This window comes from Podarcis bocagei (assembly GCF_964188305.1).
Source record: "Podarcis bocagei genome assembly, chromosome: 2".
Lineage (NCBI taxonomy): Eukaryota > Metazoa > Chordata > Lepidosauria > Squamata > Lacertidae > Podarcis > Podarcis bocagei.
This window is the reverse complement of record NC_138126.1, coordinates 7,093,361-7,117,683: the sequence shown is the minus strand read 5'-3', so window position 1 is coordinate 7,117,683 and position 24,323 is coordinate 7,093,361. Positions and strand designations below refer to the sequence as shown.

The 24,323-nt window shown below is 43.2% G+C and overlaps 1 protein-coding gene across 1 annotated transcript; it reads left to right on the top strand.

Moving 5' to 3' along the window:
* Positions 1-9,190: 9,190 nt before the first annotated feature.
* On the top strand, positions 9,191-15,979 carry LOC308579743 (vomeronasal type-2 receptor 26-like; the record flags this gene model as incomplete). Its single annotated transcript, XM_081180676.1, has 6 exons — positions 9,191-9,195; positions 9,606-9,900; positions 10,812-11,117; positions 12,826-13,038; positions 14,395-14,521; positions 15,069-15,979. The coding sequence occupies 6 exons, from the start codon at positions 9,191-9,193 to the stop codon at positions 15,977-15,979; spliced, it is 1,857 nt and encodes a 618-aa protein (XP_081036802.1).
* Between the last annotated feature and the right edge of the window lie 8,344 nt (positions 15,980-24,323).

The following is a 24,323-nucleotide window of genomic DNA, read 5'->3' as shown; positions in this document are numbered from 1 at the left end:
CCACTCTTGCTCCTGCTTGCATAAAACGGAATCCTTTCCACACATTGTTTATCTTCTTTTGGCTTTAAGAACCAGAGGAACTGAGACCCTCTTGTCAGTGTTTGTAAAAAAAAAGAAAAAAGAAGGTTCTGACCTCCCTTTGTCACCTCAGCCTGGTCCTTGGACCCTTGTCGGCATAAAAGAGTCCGCGAGGAGAGTATCCTTGCAGAGTACTTTCTGCTTTTATTCTTAAAAGTCTTTCTGCAAAAGCGACTGACCAACTGTACACACATCAACACTACCAGCTTTCACTAACTAACCAACCAATCCAACACCAAACTAACATTTCTCACTCTATATAGACAGCCCGGTGCAGGCCGTTGACTCATGCTGACCCAGATTTTTAAGCATTAAAGAAACAGCGGCTAATTTTCAGCCACCTCTTTGTAGGGTAACAATATGGAGGTGAAGTAACAAGGTTTAGTGAGCAGGAAGAGTTGGAGGCAGAGGACAGTTCAGACTCTGAGGTAGAAAGTGAGGTTGGAGAAGTGTGGAACTAGGAGACAGAGAGGTAGCCTGCTTCAAAAGCCATGGAGTCTCCTCCTCCCTCTGGCTGCACCCAGTTTCGATGTAGGAGTGCAAATATCCAGAGTGTGGGGTCAGGTGGGATTACTATGAGGAATTATAAAATATGCATCAAGCCATTGTGTCCACGATGAATGCATTGTCTTGACTGGGTTTGATATATTGACAATAATTTCTGATCAAATCCCACAACCCTCTGCATCTCTGGCCATTTCCTCTACTGCCCATTTCTCTTGCTTCACAAGTCACATACACAGCCCAGTTGTCGCCAGGCAGGCATCTTGGGCCATAAAGATAGTGGGCAAGCTTCTTTGAAGGAGCCTTTCCAATATGTTAATCTCAGGATGTTAATCTTAGGGCCAGGAAACAGGGTTCACATGATCACTGTCCTCCTGGCCATCCTTCTTATCATATGTATTGCTTGTTTATCACCTCCGGGATTGCCAAATGTCCTCCTTTGTAGTTCTGTTATTTGTTTACCCCATAAATATGTGTGCTTAATTAGTTTAACTTTTTCCCCCACGTGGGTTTGTTGAAATGCTCAGAAGAAATCTGATTGGTTCTTTCAAACACTCTGTAAAAGTTCTTTTGTGAATAAAACGACCTGGGCCAAGGGGGCTAGAGACACAGGCACAGAGAGACTATTATACGCACCCCTCCCAGAGTCTTGCTGGTTCAATCAGAGTTCAATCCTTCCTTTACTTTGAGAACGGCTCACTTCTCTCTCGCTTGGTCTCCAAGGACATGCAGAGAAATGAAGCAGGCTGAACAGAAATCAGTTGTGCAAAGGTGCAGATTGAAACTGCTTGGGATAGACCCTGGAGAGGAGTAGCATTAGTGGGCAGTGGGATGGTGGGGACCTTCAGTCCTTATAACTACCCCAACAGGGCAAAAGCTGCAGAGAAGGGTTGCTGGGATCACTAGGCCAAACTGCTTCTGTTTCACTTGGAATAAAGAGTTAACTTTTCTGACTTCTCTGTTGTTTTAATTGCTGACCTATACCTTACCCAAGTCCTGACATAGCTGGACTTTGGGGAAGGGGTTGTCTGTATCATGAAAAGCTTTTCAAAAAATCTTAACGGGCACAAAAGCGCCTCCTCTCCCACCCAGTGATACTGATGTAAAATAGAATGTCCCTTATAAACCCTTATAGGTCAAAGCCAGCATTTTGAATTAGGACAGGAAATGATTGAAGAAAGCAGAGTCATTTGTCACAAGGAAAACGTGTGATGGATAATTTAGCAATTTGCAAACGTGGACCCCACGTTCTGTTTAAGAACTGTCCCATACATCTGCTCCTTGGATGAATTAACTCTCCTTCCGGAACTGCTTCCCCCACTCCCGCCTTCTGACATTGCCTGTGTCACTTGAGAGAGTCAGTTTATCTCTAGCACACTCTGCATTCCTGCCCTTCTCACAGCAACGGGGAATTGATAAACTACTGTCTGGGAAGAATGCGAGCCTCTCTCTTGTTGGCTGCTTCCCGACTCCTCTGCAAATTTAAGATTGTTCTTTACAGTCATGTTGATCGTCTTTATTACCTGTTCATGCTTTGCATATGGAAGATCCCATGTTCAATCCCCAGAACTTCCAGGAAGAGCTGGGAAAGTTTCCTTGCCTGAAAGTCTGGAGAGCCATTGCTAGTTAATTTGCTAGACAATACTAAGAGCCAGTGTGGTGTAGTGGTTAAGAGTGGTAGACTAGTAATCTGGTGAACCGGGTTCGCTTCCCCGCTCCTCCACATGCAGCTGCTGAGTGACCTTGGGCCAGTCACACTTCTCTGAAGTCTCTCAGCCCCACTCACCTCACAGAGTGTTTGTTGTGGGGGAGGAAGGGAAATGAGAATGTTAGCCGCTTTGAGACTCCTTTGGGTAGTGATAAAGTGGGATATCAAATCCAAACTCTTCTACACGGGCCTGTTTACTGACTCAGTATAAGGCAGCTTTGTAGCTCCCAAGAGGTATCAGGTACCTCAAGGAGCCATTGACCCTGTTGAGCTGCCAGCTCCAGTCTGGATTGTCTTGGAAGGTGATTTGTGTAAATTGAGCTTCTTCTTCATCAGCTCAAGTGTAAGTGAAACCAGCTGTTTTGCCTCAAGGCCCCCAGTTTTTCCTCCAAATATGTTTTCTTCACTTTGGGGTGTACACCAAATCCAGTTCTTAAAAGAAAACATCATTTGGTGTAATCATGTTCCTGCCAAAGACAGAGAATGCCACCCTCTTTGCTCTTTGTTACTTCGGCCCAGTTGTCGCATTTGCATTGTCCTGCCTTTTAGGGCACAGAGAAATATCTTTTTGTAGATGCCGAAACATACTTGATTTACAAAATAAAAACAGAGTTCATTTAATGTGTTTGTTTTATACATATATCTTTGCTCATTGCACAATGATTCATTAAAGGGGCAAACAACACACAATTGCTTTTAAAGTTAACTGGTTTGCCTTTATATGCAGCGTTTCATACCCAGATGTATTTTATTCCAAACGTACTGAATGAAACTTAAGACAGTTTCATACTAAACACATCTTCTGTTGCTGCTGTTCCTCTGCAGAGGACTTGGGTGCATTGATGAAACTAACTAACTAACTAACTAACTAACTAACTAACTAACTAACTAACCAACCAACCAACCAACCAACCAACCAACCAACCAACCAAATAACTAACTAATTTACTTACTTATTGCTGCAACTGCAATTCCTTTAACAGAAATGAGTGTCTTTTTTATTTTTTAAATGCTTTTTTGGTTTTGAAAGAAAAAGCATAGCACAACAAAGAAAAACAAATCAGATAAGTCGTACTCAACAAAAAGCAATCCGAAAAAAGTTACATTTCTTACATCCAGAATTTAGTTAATTCTTCACTAATTCTGTGTAACATATTGGATAGATCGCAGCATGATCTAGTCTCCCCGCCACCCTTTCCCCTCACTGCAAAGCTTTCCTGCTTACAGGCTTTACCCCCCCCCCCGAATACAGTGGTACCACGGTTTTCCATTCTGGAAGAATGTTCAAGTTCTGAAACGTTCAAAAACCGAAAATTCCATACAGAAGAGTCAAACAGGAAGCTGCCTCCGAAGTACAACTTCAGAGACTGTTCGAAAATGGAAGCATTTACTTCTGGGTTTATGGCATTTGAGTTCCTAAATGTTTGTCAATAGAGATGTTCCAAAACTGAGGTACCACTATACACCTCTTCTCTTCCTCCTCTCCTCCCTTTCTTTTCTTATCTGGCACCACACAGGAGAAATGAAATATATAATTTCCAATGTGTGTACAGTGGTGCCCCGCAAGACGAATGCCTCGCAAGACAAAAAACTCGCTAGACGAAAGAGTTTTCCGTTTTTTGAGTCGTTCCGCAAGACGAATTTCCCTATGGGCTTGCTTTGCAAGACGTAACGTCTTGCGAGTTCTTGCGAGTTTGTTTCCTTTTCTTAAAGCCGCTAAGCCGTTAATAGCCGCTAAGCCGCTAATAGCCGCTAAGCCGCTAAGCCGCTAATAACCGTGCTTTGCAAGATGAAAAAACCGCAAGACGAAGAGACTTGCGGAACAGATTAATTTCGTCTTGCGAGGCACCACTGTATTCATACTCCCGTGAGTTCCCTTTTACAAAGAGAATCAACCCTTGTTATGCTGTGTGTGTTTAGGTTAAACCCTCACCCCAACAGCTTGTTCTGAGATGTCATTCCTACTGTGTCCCATTTTCATTATCCAACAGGATCACCTCCTATGACATGAAAGTTAATCCGTCATATAAAAAATAGTTTTCATTGGGTTTTCATTATTTTTAATTACAAGTGCACAGAGTAAGATAAGGCTCAAAAAAGAAACAAGAAATAAAAGAAACAAGAAATAGTGCCCATGTAGAAAACAAAACAGAACAACAACAAAAGCATTGTGTACATTACAAAAAAGGAAAAGGCCTTAACCTTACATGGTATTTATATAACGGAATTGTCCATGGCAAGTCTACATTTCTACACAACTTGTTCATGTGTAAGGAATTTATACATATCTTCAAACCAATCATTGAAGGGAGCTGTATTTTTATTCCTCCAGTTATTATTAGTTTTTTATTTATTTATTGAATTTATATGCCGCCCGATACCCGGAGGTCTCAGAGCGGTTCACAAAAATATATATATCACAACATATAAAATCAATAACTGAATAATACCAATCAATACCAATCCTTTTGCTGTAGTTAGGGCACAGAGACTCCATTCATATTGTCCCTTTGTTAGATTCTATGTGTTTGGTATATAATTCTAATGGATATTTTCCTCTGCAAATTTAAGATTGTTCTGTACAGTCATGTTGATCGTCTTTATTACCTGCTGCCAAAAACATTTCAGTGGAGTGCAATCTCACATGAAACCGACTTGATTAATTTGCTTTAAGGTACAAAGAAAGGTAGCTGACCCGTGACCCTTGACCTTGGGAGTTTCATTTTTATAGCACCAAGCTCATACACTACATTCATTCAACACTGTATTCATGAGACTTCCTTTGATGAAGTTTTCAGCTGGGGTCAAACAGGGCGGACGCCATCCAGACCAGAGAAAGATTACCACCACCTGTTAAAGCAAAGAGCTGATTGGCGATTTTTCCTTTCTTTCTCCTGCTTCCCCAGATGGCACAAATATGCCGTTAGTTCTGATCCTAAGGCTGTTTGTTCACTTCCAGTACATGCATCACCCCAATGCCTGCCATTTCTCCATGGCCTTGAGTTCCACAAACTTTGGAGTTTATCCAGCCATGGAGTGCTTGAATGTTTTATCATGCTACTAATTTTTACTTCTCATTTACACACAATAAAGTATAAAGTTTATACATACAGTTGTACCTTGGTTTTCGAACAGAATGCATTCCAGAAGTCCCTTCGACTTCTGAAACGTTCGGAAACCAAGGAGTGGCTTCTGATTGGCTGCAGGAGTGTCCTGCAGCCAATCGGAAGCTGTGCCGGACATTCAGCTTCCGAGGCAAAGTTTGCAAACCGGAACACCTACTTCCGGGTTTGCGACGTTCGAGTTCCAAGTTGCTTGTGAACTAAGCAGTTCGAAAACCAAGGTACGACTGTATTCATGTAATATTGCTTTTTTGTAAGGGTATATTTTTCTTCAGTAATCTTCTGTCCACGTTTGCTAATCTCCCCTGCTCACTGGATCATTGGAGAGTTTTGGCAGAAAGAGCCACACAAATAATTCATGGTTGATGGCAGAGCCAAGTCTTTCCCTTATCATTATGGAAATAATGGTGATTTGGCTCTCTAATTCTGCCAAAACTCAAGGGATTTCTCTGAAGATCACATTTGAGACCAATAACAGGAACAGCAGAAACAGCAGAAACAGCAGAATCGGGAATAAAAATTTTTTTGCATCCTGCCTGAAAAAAACATTGATTCTGCACTCTACTGAGAGCATGAACTGGGGTTTGAGGCAGGCAGGGATGCTGTGAGCTTGAAGCTTAATATCAACCGCATTGGATGAGAAGCCCTTAGATGAACTCCATCTGTATTAACAAAGTCCCACTTGCAGCTTTGGTCTTGCAAGAGGGTTTTGGCGATTCTGAAGAGAAGAGCCACTAACAGACTGGGTGACAGCAGCACGTTTTCCCATCAAAATGTTGCTTCTGCTGCTGCTCAGTACAGCCTATGGGATGTTGAAGCAAAAATGCCCCTTGAATTTAGTGAGAGATAGATATGATCCCTGGGACTATTATAGAGCAGGAGACCATCTCATCGGTGGGATTATCCCCACACTAAGTGGAGCATCCCTGCAAGGCTCGTTCTCCCAGGTTCCTTTTATCCACATATCTCCGTAAGTAAATTATGTGGGGATGGGTTTAATAGTACTCAAGCTGTAATCTAATGCTTTAAGCCTCTTTAAAAGAGACAATGGGCATTTCCTTGCATCAGCCCCTGCTAAATCCTAGTTTCTTCGTATACCTCCGTTTTACGGTAGGGATGTGATTCTGGAATGGAGCAGTTTGAACACTCCAGCGCCATGCAATGAGCCTATTTTCACCAGCTGGTGAGGTTCAGTTCAGACAATAATCTATGACCCATAAGAATTGTATCCTGATGTACGTGTGTGAATCCCCTCAATATCTGTTTTATTTGATTTTATATTGTTGTTCTTTCCGATTTAAGCTGCATTTTCATTTTAATGGATTTTGCTTTCATTTATTTTATTTATCTACCTGCACTTTGACATGCTTTCGAACTGCTAGGTTGGCAGGAGCAGGGACCGAGCAACGGGAGCTCACCCCATCACAGAGATTCAAACCGCCGACCTTCTGATCGGCAAGTCCTAGGCCAGGGGTCTGCAACCTTTAAGACAAAAAGAGCCACTTGGACCCGTTTCCAAAGGAAAAAAAACCGGGAGCCGCAAAACTCGTCATTATAAAAATAACTTTTTTGTCACTTTTTTATTATTTCTTTGTTTGACCCCTCAGAATTACTCCTCCTCATAGAAATAAGCATTAAATTAACAAGTTACCTTTTTGTGTGTGTGTGTTCTTCACTCCCCTTCAAAACAGTGACCAGCGTACATGCCCCTTACAATGTAGCGGGCGGGCGGGAAGGTGACGTCAGGACGGTGCGTGACTAACGCACGCACTGCCCCCATGTGATGTCACAGCCAGTACAGCGCCCGCCACAGTGGGGAGTGTCGGGGCGCACAATGCGCCTCCTCCCCTCGCTAGTATCCGCCCCGGAGCTGAGCAAAGGTGTAAAAGAGCCACATGCGGCTCCGGAGCCGCTGGTTGCAGACCCCTGTCCTAGGCTCTGTGGTTTAACCCACAGTGCCACCCGCATCCCTAACAAAACCAAATACATATCCATATAAAGAGATTTCTCTGAATCTCGAGACTCCCCCCCCCCATCCCCTCCATGGGTTCTAATGTTGACGTTTTCAACTGCATATTATGCCATAGTCTGTCCATAGTATTTGTAACATTACAAGTGAGATTAAAATCCTGCTAATGTTTTCATCTGCTTACAGGGGTCTCCTAAATAGACTATAAATCCCCCCCATTCTTTTTTGAAGTTTTTGTCTTCTTGGTCCCTGAGCTTTCCAGTCAGTTTTGCCATTTCGGCATAGTCTAACAGCTTGATCTGCCATTCCTCTCTGATAGGAACTTTGTCTTCTTTCCATCTCTGGGCTAACAGCATCCGTGCTCCTGTTGTCGCATACATGTAGTCTTTTCTGTTCCTTTGGATCTTGCTGTTAAATTGTACACTGTGCACACCACTTAGAGGTTCTCTCACACCTACACACATCTAAACACACACACACACACACACACACACCCTGCCAATTAAAGCTTATCTTCCTCCTTGGATTGCAGCCATTTAATAGGGGAAGGGGAAGTAACCTGCTACAGCCCACTTTGACAGGGAAACACTTACCGGGGTCTCCAATGGCAACGGTTGTTTATATCACTGATTCTTTGAACCCAACTCCTTAAAAAGTGTTGATTTGCATGACCTATTCCTTGCTGCTTCAAAGTTCAGGTGTCAATTGCCCTCTAAGTAGCTAAAGATTGAGCCACCCCCCTCTCTGCTTAGTGGTAGCAACAGCTCATGGGGTACCAGGCACTCACATAGGGTCTGTTGTCCTTTGGAAAATGGAGGCACAGCAGAGACTATCGTGGCTTTAAGAAAAATGGTTTATTCACATATTTACACCATCAGTCTGCATGGAGGGAGTTCATGGTCCTTTCGAGAGGGGCTTGTACCCCACCTTAGTCCTGGAGCCCAAAGCATCTCTGCTAGACAACCTCTCCCAAAGATGGATCCCAGCCTTTCTTCCTCCTTCTTCCTCCCAGCAACCTTTTCCCCAAACTCCTCCTTCACACCCAGTTACTCTGGCAAGCTCAAATCCCAAATCCCCAGTCTCTGTTCACACCTCAGGTAAAGTTCTCTTGCACTGCCAGCGTCCCGCAATAGCCCTTGATGTTCCTAGCTAGACCAGGGTGTTTTGCATAGGCCAGCCCAGGAAATCCTCTGCAGCTTGCATTCTCCCTTTGGTTTGGGGGCGGCGGCGAAGGGGTTCCCCTTAAAACCTATAGCAATATAAAATGGTGAGGCAAAAACATTCCTCTTTAACCAAGGCTTTGGGCTGATTAACATTCTTATGACCTTTTAAAAAAATATATTGTGGGAGGGGGGACTACTGGTTTGTTTTTGTTTTTAATAGGTATTTTGTGTTCTCATTTTGTATTTTCATGTTGTAAAGTGCCCAGTGATCTTCAGGTGAAGGGTGGTATACAAAAAAACTAATAAATCAATTAATAACTAATAAAGAAACATTTCACTCAGGGTTGGCAATTGGGATTCTGATTCTGATGAAGCACGGGTGTTGTTCCTAAAATAAACTCAAGGTGCTTTCACTGTCTAGAAATCATACAATCATAGAATAGTAGTTGTAAATGCCCTTCAAATGGCAAATTCCCCAAGCCCACTCCCTTGCTGCAATGTACATCATGGCAGTGCAATGTAGTGGCTAGAGTTTTGGGATTTCGACTGAGGAGATGTACGTGCACATCAGCCCTCAGCCACGAAGTCTTTGGCTCTCCTGTGGCTTCTCTTCATCAAAGAGTTATTATCAGGGTCAAATGGTGGCATGAGGTATGGCACATATGTGCTGCCTTGAGCAAGTTGTTGTTGTTTAGTCGTTTAGTCATGTCCGACTCTTCGTGACCCCATGGACCAGAGCACGCCAGGCACTTCTGTCTTCCACTGCCTCCCTCAGTTTGGTCGGACTCATGTTTGTAGCTTCAAGAACACTGTCCAACCATCTCATCCTCTGTCGTCCCCTTCTCCTTGTGCCCTCAATCTGTCCCAACATCAGGGTCTTGAGCAAGAGGAGACTGCAAATGTGATGGGTCACTTGGATGAATGGCCATCAGCAATTCCTGTGTTACAGGGGGTTGGCCTAGACTTTGGGGTCCCTGCCACCTCTACCATTTTCTGATTCTATGATTGTCACATATATTATTAAATATAGGGTGACGTGTGAGATGTATGTTTTGTTGCAGAGGAGAAGAACAAACAATTTTACTCCACAATCTGGCCTTCCTGCTCGCCATCCACGAGATCAACCAGAATCCCAGGCTCTTACCCAACATCACCCTGGGCTACAATATCTTTGAGAACTATCACAATGCAAGAATCACATACGACGCCATGGTAGAGCTGCTCTATACCGGTCATGCAAGTATTCCAAACTACAGGTGTGGAAGGCAGAATAACCTGCTGGCTGTTTTAGATGGTGCAGACTCTGAAATCTCTCTCCATATTTCGAACATGTTGGGCATCTACAAAATCCCACAGGTGTGAAATGGGGTGCACTTTAATTTCACTTTGCTTTGAATGGCCTTTTTCTCTGTCTCGGGGACAAAGTTACTGTCAGTCTCGAGTTTTATTTGTCCTTTCAACAGCCTTCTTTCTTTCTAAATCCTTCTAGGTTACAGGGTGTTGAATTTCGCTCCAGTCCACACAGAATGAATACAACAGAGAGTCTATTGAAATAATGTTAGTATGACTAGGGTTTGGGCTAATTCCCAAGAAATTCTATGTCTTCTTTTTAAGCAGACCTGGTTAGGATTGTTACTGGCACAATTTCTCTATTAATAAATATATATATATATTTCATATGGAAATTCTGTGATATGGGGATGAGACATGCATACAAAGTGTTTCAACGGAAGCCAAGCAAGACACTTTTCTTTTCTGTTCCCATCCAGGTTAGTTATGGGTTTGTCTCCCATGACATCAATGATAAAACTCAGTTCCCTTTTTTCTACCGGATGCTCCCCAAAGATGACCACCAACACACAGGGATTGTCAAGTTGCTCCTGCATTTCAGATGGACATGGATCGGTCTCTTTGCTCCAGAGAATGACAACGGAGAAAGGTTCGTGAGGTCCTTGACCCCTATGCTCACCTCGAATGGGATTTGTGCTGCCGTCTCATACAGAATCCCAGAAATGACTCGGTATGAAGTGAAATTTCAGGTTGATTCATTTCTCACATGGAGACAAGTCAATGTATTTGTTTACTATGCAGAGACTCGTTCTTTCTTCAGTGGGATATTCTTTATAAATCAAATACTCACATTGTGGCTACAGTCCACTGAGGGGAAAGTCTGGATCACAACTGCTTTGTGGGACATCACCCCAACACTGTCTGACTGGAGATTACAACACCAGCACCGCCACTGTTTCTTTTCCTTCTTAATTCAGACAGAGGTTGCCCTAAAACATGACAATTTTGACTTCAGTCGCTTAGTTCCTTACTGGAAGGAAGTGTTTGATTGTTTCATTTCGAAGCACTTGTTTTCTGCGAAAGAACGTCTCAGATGTGACCAAAAAGGGGAATTGCCCCTGGATATCCTTGTGCAGAGTCTTTCTCCAGACAACTACAACATCTATAGCAGTGTGTATGCTGTGGCACATGCCTTAAATGCTGCTTACTCATCCAGATCCAAGCAGGTGGCAATGATGGGTGGAGGAGACGGGCAGAGGCTTCAGAGGCTACAGCCATGGCAGGTATTCCTTTTTCCATCACTGATAGTACTAATGAAATGTGCAAAAGTGTTCTATCATTATTCAGAACAGGCTTTGTGGAGATCCTACAACCACCCTCCACTTCTTCAATATTTATGCATTTTGAAAGGGTATCTCACCAGTCAGGGCTTGTTTGTTTTTTGCAGGTTGGGGGTGGCATTGCTACAGAAAAAGCAACAACCTTTTCTTATATTTCTAACCCATGGTGGAGGAAGTTCTAAGGCGGCCAAATTTAACGTGTGTGTGTATTAAAGCGATGAAAGGGAAAGGGGGGGAAAGAGGAAGAAGGAAAGTGCAAGAATTACAATAAGAAATATATAGTATGATACAGGAACTATAATCAGTTACATTTCATAGAATCTTAGGGTTGGATCCAAGGGCTATCTAGTCTAACCCCTTGCAATACAGGAATATTTTCCATACTTTGTTTTATAGATATATGAAAAATATATGAAGCTGGGATACAACACCAGACTTTGGAAAAAGAAACCACGTTTGCTGTTATAGAACATATATTAAGGTTTATTTGATTTTTTGCTGTATGCAGGAATGTAAAGGGGCAGCTGATGGAGGATAATATCAGTAAATACTGGGGGAGTCATCTAGAGACTGATTAAGATTATGAGTAGGAACAGGGGATCACCATGGACATATCATAAGGAGAGCAGGAAGCCAGTTATGGAATTAAATTACATTGTATTAAATTGAAGCAATCCGGCAAGATTTGTAATAATTTGGAAAATTGATAAAAAATAAGAAGTGGCAGATGTGGCAAGAATCACAGGGTAACAGTGGGGGAATCGTGCAGGTGCCACAACCAGCGGGTGCTTTCCCCATTAAGCCCAGAAAGCAAGCAAGCGAAAGGGAGATAAAGAGAAGAGAGGGGAAGGGAAGGGACTGTGCATTCAAGCAGCAGGAGGAGTGGAGTGAGCTTTTGATGCAGAATTGGTTTATCTGGTGATCCAGTGCTGAAAAGCCTCCATGGCCGCCTCCCCAGCGTCAGAAGAGTTTTGTTTCTCTGACAACACCAGCAATAAGCAGGAAGAACAACCAGGGATGGTCAGAATCCGGTACTAAAAGCTTGATCTCTGAGATGCAAGACCTACCCACTCTGGAAGAATGGCAGATGAAGGTGATCGACTATATGGGACTGGCTGAAATGACCGGCAGAATCTGTGACCAGGGGAAAGAGACGGCGGATGAAGATTGGAAGAAATTTAAAATATATCTTAAGAAACATTGTAAAATTAATGAATATTAAAATGTTGAAGTTTTTGAAAAAAAAAGTGGATTACAGCTGTAAAAGATTAAGTAAAGGAAAAGAATAAGGGAAAATTGGATAAAATCAAGGGAGAGGATTTGCTGAAACAAATTTAGAAATTGGGATGCAGAAAGGGGAGGTATGGGGAAGTCGGTGAAGTAAGGTTTAAGAAATAAGGATTTGAAATTATGCATGTTTGTTTATGTGTTTGTTTGTTTTTATTGTGTTATGTTTGTGTTATAAAAATTGTGAAAAACTAATAAAAAATTTATTTTTTTAAAAAAAGCTTGATCTCTGGAACCGTTGTGCAAAATTTGGTTACAATCAGAGCAACGAAACATAATTTCCAATAAAAGAACCTCACGTTTCGTTCCATCCCCTAATGGGAAGCACTGAAGTGATGTTCTTTTTATCCATGTGTCGTTCTAGTTCCACTCATTTCTGAGGAACTTTGGATCTTACAACGCCACCATGGATGGGAAGGGGGAGTTGGCCGCCAACTTTGATATTTTTACCAGGGTGGTGTGGCCCAACACTTCTGTGGCTTCTGTGAAAATTGGGAGTCTCAAGCAGCAAGCACCTCCAGACAAAATGTTCAGCATTGACGAAGATGCCATTGTGCGGCTTGCGCAGCTTGTTCAGGTGAGGAAAACCAAGGGTTAAGAATCCCAGTTATTCAGTGCCTTCAGAACACTGTTGTTGTTGTTTAGTCATTTAGTCGTGTCCGCCTCTTCGTGACCCCATGGACCAGAGCATGCTAGGCACAACTGTCTTCCACTGCCTCCCACAGTTTGGTCAAACTCATGCTGGTAGCTTCGAGAACACTGTCCAACCATCTGTTGTCCCCTTCTCCTTGTGCCCTCCATCTTTCCCAACATCAGGGTCTTTTCCAGGAAGTCTTCTCTTCTCATGAGGTGGCCAAAGTCTTGGAGCCTCAGCTTCAGGACCTGTCCTTCCACTGAGCACTCAGGGCTGATTTCCTTCAGAATGGGTAGGTTTGATCTTCTTGCAGTCCATGGGACTCTCAAGAGTCTCCTCCAGCACCATAATTCAAAAGCACTTCAGAACACTAGAACAGAGAGCCAGTGTGGTGTAGTGGTTAAGAGCGGTAGTCTTGTAATCCTGGGAACCGGGTTCGCGTCTCAGCTCCTCCACATGCAGCTGCTGGGTGACCTTGGGCCAGTCACACTTCTCTGAAGTCTCTCAGCCCCACTCACCTCACAGAGTGTTTGTTGTGGGGGAGGAAGGGAAAGGAGAATGTTAGCCGCTTTGAGACTCCTTAAAGGGAGTGAGAGGCGGGATATCAAATTCAAACTCCTCCTCCTCCTCCTCCTCTTCTTCACTAAGTGGGTGTTATTTGCAGAAACACCCGTTGAGCCCCTCACCCTACTGCAGTAAATATTAAGGCTCTTCTCATCCTAATTCATTTCATAGAATCATAGTATTGCACAGCTGGAAGGGATCCTAAGGGTCATCTAGTCCAACTCTCTGCAATGCAGGAATCTCAGCTAAAGCATCCATGACAGATGCCCATCGAACTTCTGCTTAAAACTGCCAGGGAAAGAGTCCAGAACCTCCGAAGAGAGACCAGGAAGTTCTTTCTGGTGTTTAATTGGAATCTCCTTCCTTGTAACTGGAAGGCATTGGTTCCGGTCCTACCCTCCAGAGCAGGAGAAAACAACCTTGCTCCATCTTCCATGTGGCAGTGAAGCTTTGCATCCATCTCATCTGCTTAATTTGCCCCAGATTGGACTAGATGCTGATATCAGTTTAGAGAATGCATTTACAACAGATCAATGATAGGTGGTTTCCCATTCTGAGAAAATAATTGGTCTCTGGTCTAATCCACAAGGACCCTTTTCTGTGGGGCAGAAGGTAGAGCAGTTTTCTCATAAAATGAGGTGTGATTGTGTATTTTCTTTGCCTGTTACTCAGTTCTGTGGCTTATTGACCTATCCCTAACACTTTTTATTTGATATTTATTCATCTTCTGGTTAGACACTTCCACATTCAAGGTGCAGCAAAAGCTGCTCTTCTGGATACGTCAAAGTGATTCAAGAAGGAAAGCCGCTTTGCTGCTATGCGTGTGCTCAGTGTCCCAATGGGACCATCTCCACCCAGGAAGGTAAGGCATTCCAGAGGGAAAGGAAGCCCTTTCAGAACAAGGTATGTCCCACCAACTAGAAGACAAACACAACCCCTTGTGTTGCAAAATGTAACAATCAATGCAAATGCAACACACTGGCTAATAACTGGTAGTGGATATATAATTAATTACAATGTCACTCAAAATATGCTAATACGCCACTTCAAAATAATGTATATATGGAATAGAAGGCATTGTTAGCAATGAATGACAACAAAATTGAGCAACCTGCATGAATGTTATACAGTAAAATAAAATATATAAAGAGGTACTGTACATACCGAATAATTATCAATGAGATATTCATACTAGTGTTGATTACCACCAACTAGAAGAGGCTGACCCAAAAGGGTAGACAGAGTGAAGCTAGGAGTCTCAATAGCATGATTTAGGACATTCTAGGTCTCTGGTATAAGCTGCCACCCAATATATTATGGCATCTTGAAGAATCGAGACTAATACAAAGACCTGTATGATACATGGAACAAAAATCATAGGACAGCGAAGTAACTCTTTATCATTGCAGATGCAGACCATTGCAACAAATGTCCAGAAGATGAGCATCCAAGCAAGAACCAAGATCAGTGTGTCCCCAAGATTATCAGCTTCCTAGAATATGAAGACAAGTTGGGGATCCTCTTTGTTTCCATTGCCCTCTTCTTATTTTTAATCACAAGCTTTGTATTAGGAATCTTCATTAGATTCCAGGAAACTCCCATTGTCAAAGCCAACAATCGTGACCTCTCCTACATCCTCCTCATCTCTCTCTTTCTCTCCTTTTTGTCCTCCTTCCTCTTCCTTGGCCGGCCAAGGAAATTGACCTGCCTTCTCCGGCAAACAGCCTTCAGCATAATCTTCTCAGTTGCCGTGTCTTCTGTATTGGCTAAAACCATCACTGTGGTGCTGGCCTTCATGGCCACAAAACCCGGGAGCAAGGTGAGGAGATGGCTGGGGAAGAGTCTGGCCAACTCCATTATCATTTCCTGTTCCAGTGTCCAAGTTCTCATCTGCAGCACCTGGCTGGGGGTGTCTCCCCCATTCCCAGATTCTGACATGCAGTCTCAGCCTGGAGAGATCATCATGCAATGCAACGAAGGGTCTGTTGCCATGTTTTATGGTGCCCTCGGCTACATGGGCTTCCTGGCTGCCATCTGCCTTACAGTGGCTTTCCTAGCCAGGAAGCTTCCTGGGGCCTTCAATGAAGCCAAGCTGATCACCTTCAGCATGCTGGTCTTCTGCAGTGTTTGGGTGTCCTTTGTTCCCACCTACCTGAGCACCAAGGGGAAATACATGGTAGCCGTGCAGGTCTTCTCTATGTTGGCCTCCAGCGCTGGGCTTCTGGGCTGCATCTTCATTCCCAAGTGCTACATTATATTACTCAGGCCTGGTCTGAATACAAAGGAGCACCTGACAACAAAAACTAAAGATGGCATCTGACTTAAAATATGATTTTATAGTTCAACTGCAGTGCAGCAGTAATGGAACTGCAGTACTTCTCATTTAAATGTAGCTTCACACATGGCAAATCACATTTAATTAATTCATTAATTTCATAAAATTTACGCTCCACTTCATGGTAGGAAAAAACCCTCCAAACAGTTTCCCAAAGGATAAAGCAATAAAATTATCCTTTTATTTAACAAATGGCAAAACCACAATAGAATAAACTAAGACAAATTAAAACTCATACAAGCTTTATAAACATCTGAGTAGGCCTGTCAAAATAAGAATGTTGGTAACAATAAAAATCAATGCATAATAACTCACCACTCGTCACAGACCTTTTGTACTTCATGTTTTGGAAGTGCTTGTTTATTGCAGTGTCATCCATCATACTGGGCGTTGGCAGCTGCTGGTCTTTATGTCTTGGCTACGGTTGTTTCTGTACAGGGCAGGCTCACCAAGTTGGGTCTCACATGGGGGGTGGGGGCTGTCACACTGAAAGAAAGAAGCAACCAACATTTCTCAAGCCTCTTACATGTGAATCACAAGATACTCCCACTGTCAGCAGCTGTTGGTCTGTCTCTCAACTCCCCTCCTAATTCACCTCTGATCAGATGTTCAGCCTGGCCATCTGGGTGCAAGGCCTGCCTGGGAACTGAGTGGCAAGTGCCAAAGGGGAGCCTTTCCCCCATGCAGGCCTGGCAGCACCTCTCTTTGGGGCGTGGCGTTGCTCAGAGACCAGGGGCGGTGGCGACTGCTGCCCAGAGGACCCCCAAGGAGACGAAGGGGAAGGCTGAAAGGACACTCCACAAGGGAGAGTGCTCCAAAAGGGGTGAGGGGCTGCCAGCTCTGCAGGCGAGGGGTGACATAACTGGGCTTCTGAGGAGCCGCAAAAAGAATGGAGTTGGAGAGCTATGAACTCAAAAAGATTGAAAACCTCTGGTGTAACCAATTAGATGTGAACGTGAGGGGATCATGAGTTGTCCACGTGCTCAGGTATCCAATTACAGTGGTACCTCGGGTTACATATGCTTCAGGTTACACACGCTTCAGGTTACGGACTCCGTTAACCCAGAAATAGTGCTTCAGGTTAAGAACTTTGCTTCAGGATGAGAACAGAAATCGTGCTCCAGCAGCGCGGCATCAGCAGGAGACCCCATTAGCTAAAGTGGTGCTTCAGGTTAAGAACAGTTTCAGGTTAAGAATGGACGTCCGGAACGAATTAAGTACTTAACCCGAGGTACCACTGTATATTGCTTGGAAAGATCGGGCACAAGGTAATCATATACAGTGGTACCTCGGGTTAAGAACTTAATTCGTTCCGGAGGTCCATTCTTAACCTGAAACTGTTCTTAACCTGAGGTACCACTTTAGCTAATGGGGCGTCCTGCTGCCGCTGTGCAATTTCTGTTCTCGTCCTGAAAGTTCTTAACCCGAGGTACTATTTCTGGGTTAGCGGAGTCTGTAACCTGAAGCGTCTGTAACCCGAGGTACCACTGTACAGAAACAGCTTTTGGAAACAGCTTTTGAAGATATCCTCTGGGCCACTCTTGTTCCAGCTTGCATAAATCGGAATCCTTTCCACACACTGTTTATGTTCTTTTTGTTTAAAGAACCCGAGGAACTAAGACCCCCTTTGTAGGGTAACAATATGCAGGTGAGGTAACAAGGTATAGTGAGCAGGAAGAATCAGAGGCAGAGGGCAATTCAGACTCTGAGGCAGAAAATGAGGTTGGAGAAGTGTGGAACTAGGAGACAGAGAGATAGGCTGCTTCAAAAGCCATGGAGTCTCCTCCTCCCTCTGGCTCTCGCTTGGTCTCCAAGGACATGCAGAAAAACGAAGCAGGCTGAACAGAAATCAGTTGTGCAAAGGCGCAGATTGAAACTGCTGAATACAGTCGTACCTTGGTTTTCGAACAGCTTAGTTCACAAGCAACGTGGAACTCGAACATCGCAAACCCGGAAGTAGGTGTTCCAGTTTGCAAACTTTGTCTCAGAAGCTGAATGTCTGGCACAGCTTCCGATTGGCTGCAGGACACTCCTGCAGCCAATCAGAAGCCACTCCTTGGATTCCGAATGTTTCAGAAGTCAAACGGACTTCTGGAATGCATTCTGTTCGAAAACCTACGTACAACTATATGTATATACTTTATAATTTGTGTAAATGAGAAGTAAAAATTAGTAGCATGATAGAACATTCAAGCACTCCATGGCTAAATTACCTCCAAAGCTTGTGGAACTCAAGGCCATGGAGAAACGGCAGGCATTGGAGTGATGCATGCACTGGAAGTGCACAAACAGCCTTAGGATCAGAACTAACGGCATATTTGTGCCATCTGGGAAGCAGGAGAAAGAAAGAAAAAATCGCCAATCAGCTCTTTGCTTTAAGAGGTGGTGGTAATCTTTCTCTGGTCAAGAGGGCATCCACTCTGTTTGACCCCAGCTGAAAATTCATCAAGGGAAGTCTCATGAATACAATGTTGCAGTGGTTTATGCTTGGTCACGGGTCACCAAAGCTGACCTACCTTTCTTTGTACCTTAAAGCAAATTAATCAAGTCAGTTTCACGTGAGATTACACTCCACTGAAAAGTTTTTGGCAGCAGGTAATAAAGACGATCAACATGACTGTACAGAACAATCTTAAATTTGCAGAGGAGTCGGGAAGCAGCCAACAAGAGAGAGGCTCGCATTCTTCCCAGACCGTAGTTTATCAATTCCCCGTTGCTGTGAGAAGGACAGGAATGCAGTGTGTGCTAGAGATAAACTGACTCTCTCAAGTGACACAGGCAATGTCAGAAGGCGGGAGTGGGGGAAGCAGTTCCGGAAGGAAAGTTAATTCATCCAAGGAGCAGACGCATGGGACAGTTCTTAAACAGAACGTGGGGTCCACGTTTGCAGATTGCTAAATTATCCATCACGTGTTTTCCTTGTGACAAATGACTCTGCTTTCTTCAATCATTTCCTGTCCTAATTCAAAATGCTGGTTTTGACCTATAAGGGTTTATAAGGGACATTCTATTTTCCATCAGTATCACTGGGTGGGAGAGGAGGCGCTTTTGTGCCTGTTAAGATTTTTTGAAAAGCTTTTCATGATACAGACAACCCCTTCCCCAAAGTCCAGCTATGTCAGGACTTGGGTAAGGTATAGGTCAGCAATTAAAACAACAGAGAAGTCAGTAAAGTTAACTCTTTATTCCAAGTGAAACAGAAGCAGTTTGGCCTAGTGATCCCAGCAACCCTTCTCTGCAGCTTTTGCCCTGATGGGGTAGTTGTAAGGACTGAAGGCCCCCACCATCCCACTGCCCACTAATGCTACTCCTCTTCAGCGTCTATCCCAAGCAGTTTCTTTTTTTTAAAATCATATTTATTAAAATTTTTCCAATAATAACAGAGTAAGAAAGATAGAAAAGATAGAGAAAGAAAGAAAAAGAGAGAGAAGCTTAAATCCTTATTTTCATAACCTTCTTTCTGGGACTCCCTCCTTCCCCTCCCGACTGTATTCCCCTTTCCTTCAGTTGGTTCCACAAGCTCTCATTCCCAATTTAAAACCAATATGTTTAACCCATTAGCCAAAGTTTATACAATCTTACCATCGCTCCTCATCTTTAACAGAAAGAATAAAAAGATTTTCCCCCCAAGATCTGTCCCAATTTCCTTCCACGAGCTCCCCCTTTTTTTAAAAAACATGTTAAATTAAAATACCAAAGTTATATGAACAAATAGAAGACAAAAGATATAAGAAATCAAAAAGTTGGTTACGTAGCCTTTGGATTCCAAAACTCCCCCTCCCTTTCCCGGTTTGAATTCCCCATGTCCATCAGTCTATATGTTATCAGCCTGGAGATCTCAAGTCCATAGCCAAATTTTTCCCCGTTTCGCTTTGCCGGTTTTCTTTTAATTTGTTTATTTTAATGATGTTTAACTTCAAAAATCCAGTCAAATAGAGGCCTTTAGTTTCCTTAGTCTTTGTTGCTCCTCCCATTGTTCTTTCCGTGTCGTAATTAGTCCTTTGATCTTTTTATTCCTTACTTTCTCAGGTTTCTTATCTTGTTCAGCTGCTAAAACGTTCTTTTTCCGAATTCTGGTATCTCTACAGAGGTTTGTTATTCAGGAACAAAAACTTACGTCCAGTCCCTTCCTTTCTTCAATAGAAAATTCTATTGTCTCCTTTTAGTGTAAACACCTCTGTAGACAAAATACTGTTTCCGTTTTGCCGCTTTCCCAGAGAATAAGTCCTGTGCTCAGCCCAGAGTAATTTTCCACATACGACCACTTGTAATGTCCCGAAACCCCTCTAGGGGGATTGCAGTAACTTTGTATCCTCTAATCCAAAAGTCAAGTTGTTGTTTCTTTTCTTCCCGACAATTTATGTCCAAATAATGTCAATTTGTAACAGAGTTAGCCAACAAAATACTTGTAACAAAGTCCTCTTTATATTCTCAAGCTTTGACAGCTACTTTGACAGCTGTCAAAGTCTCCGTCTCTCTTCGCCAGGCTTTGCGAATCACCCCGGTTCCCAGGGGGGGTTGCCTTTTCCCTCTCACCCTCCACTCTTCTCCTCCAGCACAATTCTTGTAATTTCGCGTCGTGGAATTAATGATTTTTATCAGCGATAAACTTCTGAATCGATCTTGGTTACCCAGTCCTTGTTTTAGAATGTTTACAGTCATGGGAGGATTGACTTCCTTTTAAGATCGCCCCCGCTCGTGCCGAATCTGAAAAAAAATTCTTTTTTTCTCCTTTTGTGCCCGGTTTCCCAATTACTCACGGGTTGTTGTTGATAGTCCGAATTTCAAATGGAAGAAGCCAGCGCTCTCCGTCGAATGGCATGCGGCTGCGCTCGGCAGGGGAAGCGATAGACCCAAAGCACCACGCCACTTCCCGGCACCCGATCCGAAGCCTTTAAAAAGGCTCTTTCACGAGTCGGGAGGGCGCTAGCGGTGCCAGCCGGGTCCCCACGTCCACGGGCTCCGTGCCCGTGGTTTTTGAGGGTCCCCGCGTCGCCGGCGCGGTAGGACCCAGCCCCTGCCGAGCAGACTCCCTCCAGAGCTCGGAGGGAGTCCGCCATTCGGCGATGGCACCAACCAGGAGGTCTATCCCAAGCAGTTTCAATCTGCACCTTTGCACAACTGATTTCTGTTCAGCCTGCTTCATTTCTCTGCATGTCCTTGGAGACCAAGCGAGAGAGAAGTGAGCCGTTCTCAAAGTAAAGGAAGGATTGAACTCTGATTGAACCAGCAAGACTCTGGGAGGGGTGTGTATAATAGTCTCTCTGTGCCTGTGTCTCTAGCCCCCTCGGCCCAGGTTGTTTTATTCACAAAAGAACTTTTACAGAGTGTTTGAAAGAACCAATCAGATTTCTTCTGTGCATTTCAACAAACCCACGTGGGGGACAAAGTTAAACTAATTAAGCACACATATTTATGGGGTAAACAAATAACAGAACTACAAAGGAGGACATTTGGCAATCCCGGAGGTGATAAACAAGCAATACATATGATAAGAAGGATGGCCAGGAGGACAGTGATCATGTGAACCCTGTTTCCTGGCCCTAAGATTAACATCCTGAGATTAACATATTGGAAAGGCTCCTTCAAAGAAGCTTGCCCACTATCTTTATGGCCCAAGATGCCTGCCTGGCGACAACTGAGCTGTGTATGTGACTTGTGAAGCAAGATAAATGGACAGTAGAGGAAATGGCCAGAGATGCAGAGGGTTGTGGGATTTGATCAGAAATTATTGTCAATATATCAAACCCAGTCAACACAATGCATTCATCGTGGACACAATGGCTTGATGCATATTTTATAATTCCTCATAGTAATCCCACCTGACCCCACACTCTGGATATTTGCACTCCTACATCGAAACTGGGTGCAGCCAGAGTGAGGAGACTCCATGGCTTTTGAAGCAGGCTACCTCTCTGTCTCCTAGTTCCACACTTCTCCAACCTCACTTTCTACCTCAGAGTCTGAACTGTCCTCTGCCTCCAACTCTTCCTGCTCACTAAACCTTGTTACTTCACCTCCATATTGTTACCCTACAAAGAGGTGGCTAAAAATTAGCCGCTGTTTCTTTAATGCTTAAAAATCTGGGTCAGCATGAGTCAGCAGCCTGCACCGGGCTGTCTACATAGAGTGAGAAATGTTAGTTTGGTGTTGGATTGGTTGGTTTGTTAGTTAGTGAAAGCTGGTAGTGTTGATGTGTGTACAGTTGGTCAGTCGCTTTTGCAGAAAGACTTTTAAGAATAAAAGCAGAAAGTACTCTGCAAGGATACTCTCCTCGCGGACTCTTTTATGCCGACAAGGGTCCAAGGACCAGGCTGAGGTGACAAAGGGAGGTCAGAACCTTCTTTTTTCTTTTTTTTACAAACACTGTAAAAGGTCTTAGTTCCTCTGGTTCTTAAAGCCAAAAGAAGATAAACAATGTGTGGAAAGGATTCCGTTTTATGCAAGCAGGAGCAAGAGTGGCCCAGAGGATATCTCCAAAAGCTGGGCAACCTGTATGCCCTTCAAGGCACTTTTATAGCTTTCTGGGCAGCAGTCGCCACCACCCCTGGTCCCTGAGCAACGCCACGCCCCAAAGAGAGGTCTGCCAGGCCTGCATGGGGGAAAGGCTCCCCTTTGGCACTTGCCACTCAGTTCCCAGGCAGGCCTTGCACCCAGATGGCCAGGCTGAACATCTGATAAGAGGTGAATTAGGAGCGGAGTTGAGAGACAGACCAATAGCTGCTGCCACTGGGAGTATCTTGTGATGCACATGTAAGAGGCTTGAGAATTGTTGGTTGTTTCTTTCTTTCAGTGCGACAGCCCCCCCCCCCAGTTAGACCCAACTCGGTGAGCCTGCCCTGTACAGAAACAACCGTTGACAAGAAGGAAAGACCACCAGCTGCCAATGGCTAGTTTGATGGATGACCCTGCAAAAAAACAAGCACTTCTAAAACATGAAGTACAAAAGGTCTGTGACTAGTGGTGAGTTATTATGCATTGATTTTTATTGTTGCCAACATTCTTATTTAGAGGGCCTACTCAGGTGTTTATATTTTTTTTTAAAAAAAAATATTTATTAAGATTTTACAAATTACAACAAACACCACAAAACACACAAACACAAACACAAACAAAAACAAAAAAGATCAAGCATAGTTTCAAAATCTTAATTTCTTAAATCCTACTTCAACGACCTCCTCTTACCTCCCCTTTCTGCATTCCCATTTCAAAAATTTAGTTCAGCAAATCCTTACCCTTAATTTCATCCAACTGTCATCCTCTCTTTTCTTTTAACTTAATCTTTACAGCTGTACTCCCTTTAATTTAAAAACCACGTCATTCTAAAATTCATTAATTTTACAATATTTCTTAAGATAGTTCTTAAATTTCTTCCAATCTTCATCCGCTGTCTCTCTCCCCTGGTCTCGGATTCTGCTGGTCATTTCTGCTAGTCCCATATAGTCTATCACCTTCATCTGCCATTCTTCCAAAGTGGGTAGATCTTGTGTCTTCCAATACTTTGCGACGAGTATTCTTGCTGCTGTTGTAGCATACATAAAGAATGTTCTGTCTTTCTTTTGCACCAATTGGCCGACAATGCCCAAGAGAAAGGCCTCTGGTTTCTTAGGGAAGGTATATTTAAATACCTTTTTCATTTCATTATATATCATTTCCCAGAAAGCCTTAATCTTTGGGCACGTCCACCAAAGGTGAAAGAACGTACCTTCAATTTCTTTACATTTCCAACATTTATTATCAGACAAGTGGTAAATTTTTGCAAGCTTGACTGGGGTCATGTACCACCTATAAATCATTTTCATAATATTTTCCTTTAAGGCATTACATGCCGTAAATTTCATACCGGTGTTCCACAACTGTTCCCAGTCAACAAACATAATGTTATGACCAATATCTTGTGCCCACTTTATCATAGCTGACTTAACTATTTCATCTTGTGTATTCCATTTCAACAGCAAGTTATACATTCTTGACAAGTTCTTAGTATTGGGTTCTATCAGTTCTGTTTCTAATTTAGATTTTTCCACCTGGAAGCCAATTTTCCTGTCCTGCTCAGGTGTTTATAAAGCTTGTAAGAGTTTTAATTTGTCTTAGTTTATTCTATTGTGGTTTTGCCATTTGTTAAATAAAAGTATAATTTTATTGCTTTATCCTTTGGGAAACTGCTTTGAGGTTTTTTTCCCTACAACGAAGTGGAGCGTAAATTTTATGAAATTAATTAATTAAAGAAAGAAATGGGATTTACCGTGTGTGAAGCTACATTTAAATGAGAAGTACTGCAGCTCCATTACTGCTGCACTGCAGTTCAACTATAATATCATATTTTAAG